This window comes from Spermophilus citellus (genome assembly GCF_964194105.1).
Source record: "Spermophilus citellus genome assembly, chromosome: 5".
Classification (NCBI taxonomy): domain Eukaryota; kingdom Metazoa; phylum Chordata; class Mammalia; order Rodentia; family Sciuridae; genus Spermophilus; species Spermophilus citellus.
In genome coordinates, this window is record NC_138186.1 from 125,837,237 (window position 1) to 125,856,902 (window position 19,666).

The 19,666-nt window shown below is 35.5% G+C and overlaps 1 protein-coding gene across 1 annotated transcript in view; it reads right to left on the minus strand.

The window, feature by feature from the left end:
* The window catches only part of CEP85L (centrosomal protein 85L), a 173,552-nt gene that overhangs the window by 139,231 nt on the left and 14,655 nt on the right, over positions 1 to 19,666 (minus strand). Inside the window, exon 2 of the mRNA XM_081293929.1 lies at positions 17,401 to 17,562. Coding sequence (XP_081150055.1) covers positions 17,401 to 17,562 — 162 coding nt within the window. The remainder of the gene's footprint in view (positions 1 to 17,400; positions 17,563 to 19,666) is intronic.

The following is a 19,666-nucleotide window of genomic DNA, read 5'->3' on the forward strand; positions in this document are numbered from 1 at the left end:
AAGGGACATTTTACTAGATATTTCAGGAATATTACCAGTCATTCACTAAAAGTAATGCCCTTAAAAACAATTTTTTACATTTTCTTCTAGTAGGTACAGAGTCTAGATTAATACGTAGGTCCTTCCTTGATCCACTTTGAGTTTTGTGCAGAGTGAGAGACAGAGGAATTCAGTTTCATTCTGCTACATAAGGATTTCCAGTTTTCCCAGTACCACTTGTTGAAGAGGCTATCTTTTCTCCAATGTATGTTCATGACACCTTTATGTAGTATGAGATAACTGTATTTATTTATATGGGTTTGTCTCTGGGTCTTTTATCCTATTCCACTGGTCTTTATGGGGTTTTATGACTCTAGCTCTGTAGTATAATTTAAGGTCTCGTATTGTGATGTCTCCTGCTTCACTTTTCTCACTAAGGATCACTTTGGCTATTCTGGGCCTCTTGTTCGTCTAAATGAATTCCATGACAGTTTTTCTGTTTCTCTGAAGAATGCCATGGGAACCATAATAGGAATTACATTAAAATTTGTACAGCACTTTTGGTAATATGGCCATTTTGACAATATTAATTCTGCCTATCCAAGCACATTGGTGATCTTTCCATCTCCCAAGGTCTTCTGCAGTTTCTTTCTTTAGTGTTCTGTAGTTTTCATTATAGAGGTCTTTCACCTCTTTTTTTAGATTAATTGCCATGTTTTTTGTGCTTTTTTGAGGATACTATAATGGGATAGTTTTCATCATTTCTCTTTTAGTCGATTCATCAGTGGTGTATGGGAGCCCAAAGTTTATTTTAATATCCTACTACTTTGCTGAATTTGTTTATTAGTTCCAGAAGTTTCCTAGTGGAGATTTTTTTGTTTTTTTTGTTTTTTTTTTGGGGGGGGGTCTTCTGAATATAGAATCATGTAATCAGCAAATAAAAATAGCAACTCTCCATCATGTCAGTTTAGGAATTGACTTCATCAACAAGACTGCAAAAGTGCAAGAAGTTAAATCAAGAATTAAACTAAAAAGCTTCTTCACAGTCAAGGAAAAAAAATTAACAATGTGAACAAAGAGCCTACTGAATGGGAGAAAATCTTTGCCACATGTACACCTTAGATAGAAGAACTCAAAAAACTTAACACCAAAATAACACACAATCGATACATGGGCAAAGAAACTGAACAGGCAGTTCACAGAAGAAAAAACACGAATGGTCAACAACTATATGAAAAAATATTCAATGTCTCTGGCAGCTAAAAAATGCAAATTAAAATAACACTAAGATTTCACCTCACTCTAGTTATAATGGCAATTATCAAGAATACAAGTAACAATAAATATTGGCGAGGATGTGGGGGAAAAGATATACTCACATGGACTGCAAATTGGAGCAGCATCTCTAAAAAGCAGTATGAAGATTCCTTAGAAAACTTGGACCCAGTTATCTCACTTGACCCAGTTATTCCACTCCTAAGTATATATCCAAAGGACTTAACATCACATACTACAGTGATTCAGCCACATCAACATTCATAGCAGCTCAATTCACAATAGCTAAACTATGAAACCAATCTAGGTGCCCTTCAACAGATGAATGGATAAATAAAATGTGGTACATAAACACAATGGAATATTACTCAGCCTTAAAGAAAAAATAAAATTATGGCATATATAGGTAAATAGATGTAACTAGAAAATATCATGCCAAGTGAAATAAGCCAATCCCAAAAAATCGAAAGTGGAATGTTTTCTCCGATAAGATGCTGATCCATAGTGGGGTGGGGAGATAGGGAAGAATGAAGAAACTTTGGTTTGTGCAGAGGGGAGTCAGAGAAGGTGTGCAGTAGTGGGGATGGGAAGGACAGTAGAAAGAGATACACATTATTACCTTATACGCATGTATGATTACACTAGTAGAGTGACTCTGAATCATGCACAGCCAGAGAAATGAGAAGTTGTGCTCCATTTGCGTACTATATGTCAAAATGCATTCTACTGTAAAATAAATTAATTTTCTTAAAAAAAAGAAAGAAAATGTGGTATGATACATGTACACTATGGAATATTACTCACACATAAAGAAGAAGGCAATTATGGCATTTGCCAGTCAATGGATGGAACTGGAGTTTATCATGCTAACTGATATAAGCCAAAAACCAAAGGCTGAATGTTCCCTCTGATATGCAGATGCTAACACATAAAAAGCAGGTTGGGGCGGGTCAGAGGGGCAGAGAGGAGAACAGAAGTTCATTGAATTAGACAAAGGGGGATGAAGGAAGGGAGGGGGAACAGGGACAGGAAAGATAACAGAATGAATCGGACATAACTTTCCTATGCATCAGCTGGCAGTCTGAAAGGGCAGGGAAACAGCTCAATGAGCATCACCACAGAGGAGCCAATCAGCTAGAAGTTGCTGGGGCCGCTGTGAGCCAATCATCAGCTGACAGTCTGAAAATTTGCTGGGGCCCCTTTGGCTGTGGCTCTCAACATCTCCCCCTCTCTGTTTAAACAACAAGCATGTGGCTTAGGGACATTTCAGGAGGATAGAAAGGCTATAATGATTTTTTGTTGTTCCATTTTTATTTCATTCTGTCTCGGTTTTGTTTGGCATCATCTTGTTGGGTTGTATTATACTAGAAATATGGGATCAGAAATTAGTAAAAAACAAACCGAAAGAGTGTTAAGTAAATTATTAGAGGAAGGAGGCATCTCAGTAAAATCAAGAACAGTCAGGGCATACGTTGATACAATACAAATATATACCCCATGGCTTTTTAAGGAGGAGTTGTTAAATAAATCACAATGGAACCATCATATTGAAGATTTAAAAAGAATACATAAGAAAAGCCCAGTAACTCTGCCAGTTGGCACATTGACATTGTGGGCGTTGGTATCTGGTTTGCTTAGTCCAAAGCCTTCAGTTCAGACAAAGACAGAGGAAGAAAGCTTAGAGCAGAAAAAGCCATCAGGGGGAAAGTTACAAAAGGAGACTCCTACTAACAACTTTCTATCACCAGAGGGCGTAAGTGTCCAACCAACAGCGCCACCTCTACAGGAGACTGCTACTAACACCTTTCTATCACCAGAGGACGTAAATGTCCAACTAACAAGGCCACCTCCATAGGCTGGGAGGCCCCCAACCCCCGCAGTTGATAGTTGGGGTCCTGAGACAGGATCTCAAGTATTAACATGCCCTGTATTTGAGGTAGGAGGGCAGCGAATTCACCATGCTTTAAATTTCAAAATAGTGAAGCAGGTAAAAGTGGCTGTAACAACCTATGGTCCTCAAGCACCCCTCACTGTAAGCTTGGTCGAATCCATTAACAACTTGAACATGACGCCAGCAGATTGGGCTAATATGTGTAAAGCTGTGCTAAATGGAGGTCAATACCTGTTATGGAAGGTTGCCAATGAGGAATTATGCAAGGAGATGGCTAGGCGAAATGCAGCAGCTGGTTATCCTCAGAGAAATCTAGATATGCTGTTAGGAAAGGGACCTTATGAGGATCAGCAGCAACAAATTGCATACGATCCTGGCATATACGCACAAATTGCTGCAGAGGCGGTTAGGGCACGGAAGACTTTACAAGGACATGGAGGTTTACAAGGTCAATTATCTAAGATAATACAAGGAGCTAATGAATCTTACGCTGAATTTGTAGATAGGCTTAAATTCAAACAGCTACCAGAGTTTTTGGGAATACAGAACAAGCAATGCCATTAATAAAACAACTGGCTTATGAGCAAGCAAATCATTGGTGCAGAGAAGTCATTAGACCATGGAAACATGAAGATTTAAACACATATATTAAATTATGTAGAGACCTTAATGAACAAGAGCAAGTCGTGGCAGCTGCAGTAAAACAGGCTTTAGATGCCAGGCCAAGAACATGCTACAATTGTGAACAAACAGGACATTTTAAAAGGAATTGCCCCATAGGAGGAGGGTTTAACAAAACTAGGTATCAAAGGAGTAGAATACCGGGTATTTGCCCACGATGCCATAGAGGGACACATTGGGCTAATGAATGCCATTCTCAAACCACCATAGAGGGTACTCCATTATCAAAAAACGAACAAGGACCAGGTGTTTATCCACGATATCATGGAGAAAGGCATCGGGCTCCGTTGCCAAAAAATGGACAGGGGGGCCCAATGCTCTGGGGCCCAAAACCACAAATATATGGAGCACTGGAGGAACCCAGCAACCCCTTCAGGGTAGTGCCCAGGACACACTGTCCATCAGATCCCTCATCAGACAAACCAGAGGGAGCGCAGGGTTGGACATCTGCGCCTCCGCCACAGCAGTACTAACTCCAGAGATGGAAGTTCAAATCATTCCCACAGGGGTAAAAGGACCAAAGGAACAGTAGGCTTATTATTGGGACGCAGCTCTTCTACTCTAAAAGCACTTATGATAAGTCCTGGGGTAATTGATCCCCATCATGAAGGTGAAACAAAAATTATAGCCAGTTCTCCAAAGGGTATATCAGTAATTTCACCAGGAGATAGAATAGCACAGTTACTAATAATACCCAGCCTACATGATAAATTTTCCAGTCGTACTGTAGAAAGAGGTTGCAGGGGATTAGGCTCCAGAGGTTTAGACCGGGCTATGCTTTCTTTAAATTTAGATTCTCGCCCCATGCTAAAACTAAATATTCAAGGACATGAATTTAATGGGCTATTGGATACAGGTGCAGACCTTAGCATCATCTCTCATCAAGAATGGCCAAAACATTGGCCATTACAACAAGCCACTCAAACGCTTCGAGGCCTAGGAGTGGCGACTAATCCCCATAGAAGTGCAATGGTATTAGATTGGAAGGATCCTGAAGGATGTGAAGGAACTAACTATACAGCCATACGTATTGGATCATCTTCCCATAAATTTATGGGGACGAGATGTCCTAGATCAATTAGGTTTGATATTAACAAATAACATCAACCAAAATGCACCCACTATTATGACTAGACAAGGTTTTAGGAAAGGAAAAAGATTAGAAAACTAAGAACAAGGTATAGCAGCACCAATACAAATAGATGAAGGAACGGACAGACAGGGGTTGGATTTTCAGAAAGGGCCACTGAGACAATAAAAATTACATGGAAATCAGAAAGACCAGTATGGGTTCCTCAGTGGCCCCTGACTAAAGAAAAGATACAAGCAGCCCATGACCTGGTCAAACAACAATTAGCGGAAGGACATATACAACCTTCTGTGTCTCCCCATAATACTCCCATTTTTGTCATCAAAAAGAAATCTGATAAATGGAGATTACTGCAAGTTTTAGAGCCATTAATAATGAAATGGTTATTATGGGACCTGCTCAAACGGGGATTCCTCAATTGTCTGCTTTGCCAAAAACCTGGTATGTTTTAGTTATAGATATTAAAGATTGTTTTTTTTTCAATTCCAATTCATCCTGAGGATAGTCCACGTTTTGCATTTACTATCCCTGCACTGAATCATGAAGGTCCTGATCAGAGATATGAATGGAAAGTACTCCCTCAAGGGATGGCTAACAGCCCAACTATGTGTCAAATTTATGTTAACAAAGTAATCCAGCCACTTAGAAATCAAAATCCTGAACTATAAATATTTCACTATAGCGATGATGTATTATTAGCACACAAAGATAAAAACACATTGCTAGAATGTTATGCCACACTTACAAACTTATTAAAAAATTATAATCTAGAGATAGCAATAGATAAAGTACAATTAAATTTTCCAATTAATTATTTAGGAGTTCTATTATCCTCAACCATGGTCCGTCCACCAAAAATTCAAATACGAGTAGATCAACTCAAATCACTTAATGACTTTCAAAAGTTATTAGGAGACATAAATTGGTAAGGCCTTATCTAGGTACACCAACAGGAGAGTTGGGACCTTTATTTGATATTATAAAAGGTCCATCAGATCCAAATTCACCCCGCATGTTAACGCCTGAAGCAAGAAAGGCATTAAAAATCATTGAAACATATATGGAAAATATGCATTTGGATAGAATTGATATAAATTTGCCTTTATTATTTATTGTACTACCAACAAAAAATATTCCTACAGGAGTATTTTGGCAAGGTCCATTATTATGGATACATTTATCTTATTCTCCTAACACAATTCTTACTAAGTATCCTGAGGCTGTAGGACAATTAATACTCAAAGGAATAAAAACAGCAAAGGGAGTATTTGGAATTTCTCCCAATAAAATTATTACTCCATATACTATGAATCAAATTGATGAGTTAGCTAATGAGTTAAATACTTGGGCAATAATCATGTGCAAATCTAATGTTTCATTTGATAAGCTCTTACCATCGAATCCTTTATTGTCTTTTTGGTCATCGCATCTTGTAATTTTTCCAAAAATGACAAGAAAAACACCTATCATGAACGCTCCAAATATATTCACTGATGGGTCAAATAATGGTACAGCAGCAATAGTTACACCTGATCAAACTTTTACATTTTTAGTACCCAAACAATCAGCTCAAAAGGTAGAGCTTAATGCAGTATTACAAGCTTTTGTGATGTTTAAAGATTCTGTATTTAAGTTATTTTCCGATAGTCAGTATATAGTTAATGCTATAGTATCCCTTGAAGATGCTGGTAGGATTTCCCCTTCCTCTACTGTTTTCTCCTTTCTTTCCACTATACAAAGTCTAATCTGGGACACAAAAGATCCGTTCTTTATAGGACATATCAGGGCACATACAGGATTGCCTGGAGCCCTTAGTTTGGGCAATGATTTAGCAGATAAAACTACACATGACATACATATTTTCTCTACACTAAAAGAAGCTACAAATTTTCATAAAAAGTTCCATGTCAATGCTAATACGTTACAAAAGCGTTTTAAAATATCTAAGGAACAAGCTAGACAAATAATAAAACAATGTCAAAATTCCGTGAACTTTTTACCACAAGTTAATCTTAGAGTCAATCGTAGAGGATTGACCTAACCATATTTGGCAGATGGATGTCACACACTTGCCAGAATTTGGAAAATTAAAATATTTGCATGTTACAGTTGATACTTCTTCTGGATTTTTGATGGGCTCCCTTCATGCCAGAGAAAAAACTAAAGATGTTGTAGCTCATTGCTTACAAAATTTTGCCACTGTGGGCGTTCCAAAACAGTTAAAAACAGATAATGCCCCTGGTTATACTTCTACCTCTTTTAAACAATTTTGCTCAACATTTGGCATTACTCATATAACAGGAATCCCATACAATCCACAGGGACAAGGCATAGTTGAAAGAGCTCATCAAACTATTAAAATGTACTTATTAAAGCAAAAAGAAGGAATTGGGAAGGGGTATATATTCCCCAAAGATAAACTTAAAATAACCCTTTTTACTCTAAACTTTTTAAATTTGGATTCATCAGGGCTTAGTGCTGCGGAAAGGCATATGTGTCCAAAAAATGTACATAAGCCCAAGGTACTTTGGAAGGATATTCTAACAGGACAATGGAAAGGTCCTGACCCAGTAATTGTCTGGAGTCGGGGGTCTGTTTGTGTGTTTCCACAGGGAGAACAGCAGCCGATTTGGATTCCAGAGAGATTAACTAAGGTCATGACCCAGTGATTGCCTGGAGTCAGGGGTCTGTTTATGTGTTTCCACAGGGAGAACAGCAGCCGATTTGGATTCCAGAAAGATTAACTAAAGCGATTTCTACAGACCAAAAAGAAGATGATTTGGCTCAAATCCATAACAGCTGATATCCAGAACTCCAGTTTGGCTACCCTTACATCTGCAACAGAACCAGGATGCTTTTTTCAATATCTATTTTATTATTGCCCTTTCCCACATCATGAAGTTCTATTTTGTTTTTTGAGCTCATACAGATCTAGGTTAATGTTTTGCTGATCAGTTCTATTTTTTGACTATAGAGTTTTTAAACATTGCAATGGAGATATCACCTGTAAAAAGTTATAAGGCCTTTACTATTATGTTATGTGTTGTGTGCACACTTGTGTTTTATGTTGTATGTTTGTATGTACGTATGTCCATATATCATATATGATGAGCGCTCATGAAAAAAATGGATACAAATATTTTTTTTTATTCACGTGATTTAAATGGTTTAATTTAAGTTGGGTAAACAACTGTTGAAGATTGTTTTAATATGTGAACAAAAAGCGAGGTTAACAGATCTGTTTGTTTACTTTCACCTTTCCTTTTCATTATATTTAATAATTCTCTTCAAGATAATGTAAATTGTTAAGAAAATTGTTTTCTTTTAGTGCCTTCTGGAATGTTACATAATTTTTTCTTTAGCCATTATTGCCAGAATTTTTATCTTCATCCCAGTGCCGGTGAAGACAATGTAAATTGTTAAGAAAATTGTTTTCTTTTAGTGCCTTCTGGAATGTTACATAATTTTTTCTTTAGCCATTATTGCCAAAATTCCTATCTTCATCCCAGTGCCGGTGAAGACAAAGATAAAACCAATCTACAGCTTCTGCAATAGCCATCACTGAACTGCTTGCAGAACTTGCCTGGACTATGTATCACTTGTATGCATTGTGAACTCACCTGTATGCATTGTGAACTATCTGTTGGTGCAGCGACTTGTGGTAGTATTGGGGTATTTTTGCTGATGATGTCATCAGTGGTACAATATTTCCAAAAGGAGCCGTCAATTGTCTTGGTGTATCTTCCTCCCTTCTGCTTGTCATGATCGTTCAGCTAAAATTTGGGGGCCAACAGAGGTGAGGCAAAGAACCTCACCCCCGCCCCTCCCGTGGTACAAAGACCTATCCACAGGTGTGGCTGTATACTGGACCGGTAGTCAGTGACGGGTAAGATCCAATTGCAATTGTACCAACCTAAGACAGGAGGCTGACGCCTTGAGGTCAGCTCATCTGATAACGGGTAAGGACTATATGTACTATTGGACAACCTAAGGCAGGCACGGTCCCTAAGCCACATGCTTGTTGTTTAAGCAAAGAGGGGGAGATGTTGAGAGCCACAGCCAAAGGGGCCCCAGCAAACTTCCAGCTGCCAGCAAACTTCCAGCTGCCGGCTGATGATTGGCTCACAGCAGCCCCAGCAACTTCTGGCTGATTGGCTCCTCTTCGGTGATGCTCATTGGGCTGTTTCCCCACCCTTTCAGACTAAGGAGCTGCTCACTGGGGGACTTTTTTTGGCTCCGCCCACGTGACCCAGCCAATCTGCCTCAAGAGCAGGAGGAGTGGGGGAGGTTGAGAGGCTTTTGGGAAGTTTGGCTCTGAAGGTTTTCCTGAGGAGCAGTTTTGTTTGGCAGTGTGTGGTTCTAAAAATAAAGTTCATTTCTTTTGACAAGTGGCTCCTGATTGTGCCCAGCCAGACTGTAGCACCTATGTTCATATATGAACACATGATCAGTGTAACTCCACATTATATTCAACCACAAGAATGGGATCCTAATTAGAGTAAGTTATACTCCATGTATATATAATATGACAAAATACATTTTACTGTCATGTTATCTAAAAAGAGCAAATTAAAAAAAAAAACAATTTTCTAAAGAGAAAATAAATTCTCTCATCTTTAGACAGAATTTAAGGTATCTGATTTTTCCCTTCCTGTAAATACTTTTCCTTAAGATTTTTGAAATCTATTTTAGTAGTTATAGAATACTATATTAAAATGCTATTTCACACAAACTAAGTACAAAATTCTCTTACACAACTGCAAATACACCCTGTCAAGTTGATTTCAAGGACCCTAACATGAATGACAAATTTGCAATAAATTCAACAGTTCCAATAATAGTATTCATCCAAAAAGGATATAAAGCTATTTAAACAGTATACAAAATTCTATGTTTAAAAAAGGCAAAAAAAGAAAATTAAAGAAAACAGAAACACTATGTATTTAAATTATTTTTTTGCCTTTCAATTTAAGCAACAATATTTTCTCATTCAATAAATTTTGTAATACAAAGTCCTATTTATCTTCCCCATGTTATTAGCTTTATTATCACCTTTAATAAGTTAGATGTTTTAGACAGCTCACTGAAATTAGATACAAACCCATAATAAAATCTATATTCTATATACTTGCTAGCAATATTACAATAGTAATAATTAAACAAAATATTTATTAAGTCATTAAAAAACAGTGGGAAGACAGAAAAGACATTTTGCCAATAGTTTTTACAAAGTATACAAAAGCTAAAAAATTTTAGCTTTTTCATTCTAAATTTTGGATGTTAAAATATAAAATAAAATATAAGACCTAAAGGTTGAAGAAAAGACATGACATGATTATGGGACCTTTGGAAGCAAGGGACAAAAAGATGGTAAGTTCTCCAGCCTTTTTGTCTCATATCTTCAAGACCTGGGGTTGAAGATGCCAGCAATCCTACATAACCAAGGAGAACTGCCCAAAAAAGTCCCAAGAAAACCCTCTTCTTATGAGCCAAAGGACAAATAAAGAGGAAGACTAATAAGACAGAAAACTTCATACAATGACTATTCTTCATCAGCCAAACATCACAGAAAACACTGCGACCCTTTCTCCATCCATACCTACAAAAGCCAAGGACAGCCTAGACTTCCAACTTCATCAATCTAATGGTTTTTTAAAATTATGAATACATTTTTGGATTTTGTCAAATGTTTTTTGACAAGCACCCCTAGAAGCCTACTATAATGGTTTAAAAGGCCATTTAGGATGACAGAACATTCACCCTGGCCTGTCAGTACGGTAGCACCACCTACACATATACACACACACTCAGGTAGTATCAAAGGAGGTAGGCCGCCTGGACTTTCATCATTTCCCAGCAGTTAAAGCAATCCACATTGTGGTGACAGTGGTTTAATGTGAAACCTAGACTTCCATCCCCACCCAGCAGTAAAAAGGTGCTCTCCCCTATCCCTCAAGTATCAACAGAGTGCAAGTATGGAACCTGGACTTCTATCTCCATCTAGCAATAAAGAGCCTGTACCCTATTCCCTTCAGCTACAAAAACAGTGTCTAAGAGAGTCATTTAATAGAAAATAAAGTTCTATTTATAATACAGTTTTTTAAAAAGGTCTGTAAAATTGACAAACTGGTACACTAAAAAAAGACAAAAATTATCACTATCAGAAATTAAACAGAGAATATCCCCAGAGACTGCAGGTATCAAAGGATAATAAAAGAATGCTATGGGAAAAAAACAGAAAGCTATGAACAATTTTGCACACATAAATTTTATTTATTTATACAAATAAAATGGACACAATAACTTTTTTTATTTATTTCATGTGGCACTGAGGCTCAAATCACGTATCTCACAAATGAGAGGCAAGTGCTCTTACCATTGAGCCACAACCCCGGCCCTGCACACATAAATTTGACAAGTTAGATAAAATGAACCAGTGGGACCACTTCATCCAAGAAAACAAACTACCACAACTCACCCAATTTGAAACAGATAATCTGAATCACTATCTACTAAGGAAATTCATAACTTAAAATTTTAAAAAAAGAAATCTTCAGCTATACTCCTAAATGGTTTCACTGAAGAAATCTATCAAATATTTTCTAAAAATAAACATCATTTTTTTATAAACTCTTCCACAAAATAGTAAGGAATACTTCACCAATTCATCTTAAAGGCTAGTATTAACCCTGTTATCAAAAAAAAAAAAAAAAAAACAGAAATACAAGAGTGCCCCACTCATAATCTCAGTGACTCAGAAGGCTGAGGCAGAAGGATCACATGTTCAAGGCCAGCCTCAACAACTTAGTGAGGTCCTAAGCAACTTAGCAAGACACTATCTTAAAAAAAAAAAACAAAAAAAGTTTTTTTTAAATAAAGGGCTGAAGATGTAGTTCCATGGTAAGGAGCTCCTGAGGGTTAGATCCCCTATACAAAAAAAAAAAAAAAAAGGAAAATTACAGGTCAATAACCTCACAGATACATGAAAAAATCATAAAATATAAATGAATAGAATTCAGCAATATTTTTAAAAAATTATACAATGACCAACGGAAGTTTCCTCCAGGTATGAAAAGTTGGTAACATCTGAAAAATCAAACAATGAAATCCACCACCATATCAACAAGCTAAAAAAAAAAAAATCAATTTATGTAGAAAAAGCATTTGACAAAATCCAAAATATATTCATAATTTAGGAGGGCTGGGATTGTGGCTCACTGGCAGAGCGCTTGCATAGTATGCATGAGGCACTGGGTTTGATCCCCGGCACCACATAAAAAAAAATTAGGAAATTACAAATAGAGGCAAACTTCCTCAAAATGATAGATTATACTCTATAAAAAAAATCCTACAGTTTAAAAATGTGTTACTGTCATTTAACAATAAAGCAATAAAAGATTAAATGCTACATTTTATACCTATACAATCAAGAATAAGGCAAGAATACCCACTCCTACTAATATTCAACATGCTGTTGGATATTCTAGCAACTACAATACATCAAGAAAAGGAAATAAAAGTCACACAACTCAAAGGATAATCATCCTTATTTAAAGATGATGTAAGTATATATAAAGTTAGGCACAGTGGTGCATGCCTGAGTCCCAGCTACTTGGGAGGTTAAGGCAGGAGAACTGTTTGAGTCCTGGAGCTTAAGGCCAGCCTGGACAACACAACAGGACCTCATCTCAAAAGAAAATCTCAAATAATCTACAAAAAGATGAGCTAATGGTGACAGGATACACATAAATGTTAAAAAATCAGATGTATTTCTACATTGTAAAGATATTTCTAAATGTACTTCTCTATGTTCTATAACACTGACAATAAAATTGGATGTACAATGCCATCTACAATCACTCTTAAAAAACAAAATATTTCAGTGAAAGGACATCTTTGTTGAAAATTATTTAACACAGTGAACACAATCAAAGATCTAAATGAAATGGAGAAACATACAATGTTCATAGGCAAAAAAAAAAACTCAAAGATGTCAATTTTCCTCTAATCGATATGCAGACAAAATTTCTATTAAGCTCTCAAAAATATTTCTGTATCCTATTTTGTTCATTAATCCAAAGCTTAAGTAGAAAAACAAAATAACCAGAAGGAATAAAAACAATTTTGAAAAAGAATGAAGTGACAGTAATCATTCTACACAAAGATTAATTATGTAGCTGGGCATGGTGGCATATGCCTATAATCCCAGCTGCTGACAAGGCTGAGGCAGGATGATCACAAACTCAAAACCAGCCTCAGCAATGTAAGTGAGGCCCTAAGCAACTCAGCAAGACCCTATCTCCAAATAAAAAATGTAAATAGGCTGGTGATATGACTCAGTGGTTTAACACTTAGGTTCAATCTCTGGTACCAAAAAAAAAAAAAAAAAAAAAGATTATGCAAAAACCTGAACTTCATGTCTCACACTGTAAAGTTTAATATACACTGTACATTCCAACATACACTGTACATACACTATACATTCCATACACTGTACATTCCAACAAAGTTTTGGCCCTTGCCCAGCTCTTAAAAGGTAATCTCTAAACTCTTGGAATATTCTGCCTAGTAAGTATGTCTTTATGTACCCGGAGGTCTTAGGTCACTCCATACAGTTTATGCTAATAATGGGATTTATGGAAGGTTCCTAAAAGCAACTGACCTTAGCATGACTGTTTAATTTTAGAGCTGGTGACCAAGGTCATGGATGCAAATAGTCAACCATGCCCCATATAATCAACCTACCAAACAAACAAACAAAACCCTGGACACAAAGACTGAGTGAATCTATCTGGTCAGCAATACTCCACATGTGTCATCCACATCATTGCTGGAAGAATTAAACACTGTCCACATAACTCCACAATGAGAAGCTACTTAGAACCACAAGTGTAAAAATTTTTCTGTTTTGATTTCTTTTAGCAAATTAATTGAGTGTAAAGAGGACTTACAGATTCTTAAACACACACACACACTTAAAATGAATCATGGACTTAAATACAAACCATTAAATGATCAAACACTTAAGAAAAAATGAGAAAACCATCAATTTAAGAAAAAATGAGAAAAACTTCAAGAATTAGGATTAAGGAAAGAGTTCTTAAATTTGACATTAAAAAACATAAATCCCTTAAGAAGAAAAAAATTGGTAAACTGGACTTCAAATTTTAAAACCTGTACTCTGAAAAAGATACTGTTAAGAAGATAAAAGACAAATTATGTAAAGGAAGAAAAAAATCACAAATAACACATCCAACAAGTGATTAGCATTTAAAATAAAAAAACCTCAAAAAAAAAAATTCAGGCTGGCATTTAAACACCTTGGATGGAAGGCACTATTCAATCCTAAACAAGCAAAAAGCTGAACAAACTATAAAGGGAACAAGTCTTTTTAGATCTCAAAAAGAATTGAGATCACAAGGCACAATGTTCCCATATAAAAACAACAGGTAAGCACAGAATCACAACTTATTGCAGGAAAAAACACTCACGATGAAGCCTACATGGAAACCAGGACCTGAATATAAAACCTGGAGTTCAGTGTGGACAACTCTGAGAAATAAAAATTCCAACGTAACCCTATCATAGGAAGACCACCACACTTGTGAGATTTTACTATCTGGGGTTTGATCTGTTTCTCACAGTGAATATCAGAGAAAAATCCCTTCATGCTTCCAACAGGGGACGGAGAAAGGAACCATTTTGAAATACAGCAGAGAGTTTCATTCTTCTTATGAGGATCTGCTATTCCCACTCAAAATGATGAAAATTTGCAAAATTAAAAACTTTTAAAAATAAATCCTGACAAGCACTTACAAAGATCACAGCCTAGGGCACAGACTTATCAAAACTCTGAGACCTAATGATAAAACTATAAAACATTTCTCTCCCCATACCTTACTACCATTACATTGCCAAAGAATCATTTACCATAGTTCATATTACTCAGCATGTTATCATACCTTGCAAAAATACAAATAAAAAAGAAAAATAAATAATAAGACATACTACAAGGCAAAACATATAGTTTGAAGAAACAAACTAGACCCAGATATGGCAAGGATATTGACCCAGTAGTTTAAAACAACTATGATTAATATGCAAAGCACTCTAATGGGCAAAGTAAATAGCATGCAAGAATAAAGAAAGAATCAAAAAGAAATGCTAGGTATCATAAAATTCTAATACAAATGAAGATGCCTTTGATGGGCTCAGTAGTAGAATAGGACCAGCTAAGCAAAGAATCTCTGAGCTTGACAATATGTGGGCAGAAACTTCTAAAATTAAAAACAGAGAAAAAAACTGTTAAAAATGTAACAGAATACCCAAGAAGTATGGCACAACTACACCCTTTACCCCCCCCCCAAAAAAAAAACTCACAGACACAAAACAACACAAAACTAGAAAACTCACAGTAAAAATTTAATTGACTTTGTCTATAAAAATTACATTTTAGATCACATCCTTGAGACATGTTCCACAAAAGAAATAATTAATAAGCTGAATTTCATTAAAATTAAAACCTTCTTCTGGGCAAAAGACAATGGACAATGGCAAGAATATGAGAAGACAAGCCACAGACTAGGAGAAAATGTTTGCAAAAGATACATTTGATGAAGGACTGTTAACCAAAATGGAAAAAGAACCTTTAAAACTTAGTAAGAAAACAAAAAATATAATTTAAAAATGGGCTAAAGTCCTTAAAAGATGCCTCACCTTAACAGATATAGAGACAAATGAGCATAATGTACCAGTAAAATTCAAATTAAAATAATAAAATTCTACTGTACAACTATAAGAAAGGAAAAAATCCAGAAAATTAAAACACCAAACGCTGGGTAGGATGTGAAGCAACAGAATTCTCATTTATTGCTAGTGGAAATGCAAAATAACACAGCCACTTTGAAAGATAGTTTGGCAGTTTCTTACAGAATTAAACATACTCCTACTGATACAGCAATCCTGCTCCTTGGTATTGACCCAAAAGAAGCTGAAAACTGATATTTACACAAAAATATGTATATGGGTATTTATAGCAGCTTTACTCATAAGTGCCAAAAGCATATTACTAAATGAATGAAGCAATCTGAAAAAGCTATATTTTACAATTTCAACTATGTGACATTCTGGAGAAAGAAAAACTATAGAGACAGACAAACAACAACAACAACAACAAAAAACTATGACTACTAGGGTTAGGCAGGGAACAAAAGATGAAGGCAGAGTACAGAAGATGCTTAAGGCAGTGAAACTATTCTGTATTACATACAATAATGGACACATGATTTTATAAATTTGTCCAAACTCAGAGAACATACACCAAGAGTAAACTGTTAACTAAACTACAGATTCTTGAGATATCAATGTAAGTTCATCAATTTAATAAATGTACCACTCTGGTGGGAGATGCTGATATTTGGGGAGGCTGTATCTGTGTGAAGATGGGAGTACATAGAGAAAATCTGTACCTTCAATAAATTTTTCTACTGCTCTAAAAATAAGTCTATTTTTTAAAAAATGATATCTCACTATCACAATGATATATTACTATATTCCTACCAGAATGCCTAAAATTTGAAAAACGTCAAATTCTAGAAAGGATATAGAGAAAACTGGATCATTGATATATATATATACATTATTGATGAAAATGATAGTGAAAACAATGTGATTGGAAATTTTGAAACTAACCTACCACTACTACAGAGACCAATAACTGCACTTCTGAGCATTAACCACAGAGAAAAGACATGTTTCATAACAAAACCTCCATGTACATGTTTACAGCTTTTTTCATAACAGTCCAAAACTGGAAACAACTCAGATGTTTTTCAATGGGTTAATAATTAAAGTGTGGTCTCTCTAATACCACCCCCACCATTGGTAAATATTACTCATCATTAAAAAGGAATGAACTATTGATACACACAACCACCTAGATAAATCTCCAGAGAAAACGGCCAATTCCAAAAGGTTATTGCTATGTGTATGATTCCAATTACATACAGCCTTCTTGAAATTACAAAATTATAAATGGAAAATTGGTTATTGCTTTCCAAGAGTTAAATGAGAATGGAGGGGGTAGAGAGAGAAGTGATTGTAGGCAACATTTGGTTTATAGAAAATTCTATATCTTGATTGTATCCGTGTCATTATCCTGGTTGTGATACTATAACATCTTGTAAGATATTCCCTGGTGAAAAATGGAGAATGGATACATGAAATCTCTATATTATTTCTTAAAATATTATTTCTTAAAACTCATGTAATCCTACAATTATATAAGAATAAAATGTTAAGAAAAGGAAGAAAAAACGTGCAATATGACAAGACAAACAATTTAACTTGATATACAGCAACAATGAGTATTATTAAACACACACTATTATTTTAGTTTGGAACAATAAAATATATCCCTTGAATAGTCTCAATTCACAACCAATCTCCACAAATTCATATCTAAATACTAATAATTTTAGCTTACCTTCCACACTGTCAGAACAGGAAGTTCCAATGCCAGTGTCTCCACTGTCAGAAGCTATACTGTGTCTCCTGATATGGTTATTCCGATGGTTAGATGGAACAGTTGTGGCCTGCCACAATGATTCATTACCAGGTAACCATGCTGATGAATAATAATCTGGGCCTATAAAGGAAAAAATGCACAATTAACACATGTAATATCATGTCTGAAGAGATAGCAGTTTTGTTTTACTTTGCAAAAAATACACATGGGATATAATAGGGTTTTTTCTGCTCAAAATAAAAATAATCAATGAGCTCTAAATTTGCCAGGAAAATTTTACATATCACACACATATCAATTCAATGCTAATTCTGCAGTTTCCTCTGGTTGAAGAACTCTGTATTCTACTTCTAGGTATTGAATTTTTTTTTTTTTTTTTTTTTTTTTTTTTTTTTTTTGTACCAGGAATTGATTCCAGGGGCACTTAGCCATATATCCCCAGCCCGTTTTTACTCTTTTTATTCTAAGACAGGGTCACACTAAGTTGCTTAGGGCCTTACTAAATTGCTGAGAATGGCTTTGAACCTGGGTTCCTCCTGTCTCAGTCTCCTGAGCTGCTGGGATTACAGGCATGTGCTACCACACACCTCGCCTATGTATAACTTTTAACCATGTACAGATATCTTTTAAAAATGTTAAATCTATCTATATCCAGGTACAGAACTTTTAAACATGTATAGTTGTCCTATTAAAAATGTTAAATCTTTCTTCAAATGTCAGCCCTCTGATTAGGAATTATCGTAAGACATCTGTGATTCCATATACAGGCATTAGCTGTGAAATTGGAGTTCAGGGAAAGTCTAATTAATCATATGGCATGACATTAAAAGTAAGAATGTGCTCATCATGGAAGATAAAAAGTAAATTTTTTCCTACTATAACATAATCACTTAAAATTTTAAATTATTTTATAACCCTTTAAATTGACTTTATTTATCTTTTGCTAAAAGATTAACAGCACAGTATTTTCCTACTTATCTCAATTTGTCTTTTTGAATTACACTGAATCTCTATTTTGTTAGCTAATTTATGTCTTTTCGATGTTTATTTTCATTTGTACATTTTTTACTTTTATTTACCATTTTTCTGTTTTACCCATTCTTCTATTTACTTCATTATTCTATTGTCTTCTATAATACTACTCAAAACAGTGCCAGTACAAACAAGTTATGTACAGAACTAAGCAATTATGTCTTAGGAGGCTGACAGGAAGATCATAAGTTCAAGGCCAGCCTAGGCAATTTAGTGAGCAACTCGTTGAAACCCTGCCTCAAAATAAAAAGGATTATAGATTGTAGTTCAGTTAAGCACCCAGGGGTTCAATCCCTAGAAAAGAAAGAAGACAGAAAGAGGGTGGGGAGGGGAGGGATAAGAAAATAAGGAGCAAGTACACAGAAGTTTGTTTTTTTTTTAAATAATAATTAGAACAATTTAAAATCTGTTGGATTTAATATAAATGTTGTAGAAGCACCTATCTTTGCTGATACCTAACACAGTAATTCTCAAATTGGAGCTACAGATTTACTCCAGGAACTTAACAAGTTCTCTTACGAATGTTAGCTTTTCATTTCAATGATAATCCTTAAAAATCCTAATAAACACATTATACATTATTTGAACAGCCACCTTTAAAATGAATAATAATCTGGGCATAATTTCTACACTGCTTTATCTATATAGCTACCTTAAAACAGATCTGTTATTGCCTATCTTAATGCTCCCATTTGTGTTTTATGTTTTCAACTGTACATAAAGAGCAAATGATATCACTCAGCACTTTTAACTTGAAATGAAAAAGTTTTACAGAATTATCAAGAAACATCTGATTGGAATTGGCAGGGGCTGGGGATATAGCTCAGTTGGTAGAGTATTTGCCTTGCAAGTCCAAGGCCCTGGGTTCAATCACCAACACCACACACACACAAACACACAAAAAAAAAAAAAAAAAAAAAAAAAGAAAGAAAGAAAGAAAGAAACCGGCACAGAAAGAATGCCTTCTAACAGTTTAAATATAAGGATCACAAAATGACTATGTCGTGTGCATAAAATTAATTATACTATTTTTTACCACACTTTTAGAAATAGTCATCCTCTAATATTGAAATCAAAATACAGCCAGGCACAGTGGCATACACCTGTAATCCCAGTGGCTCGAGAGGCTGAAGCTCCTGTTCCTTAGTTCAAATCCAGCCTCAGCAATTTAGCAATTAAGCAACTCAATGAG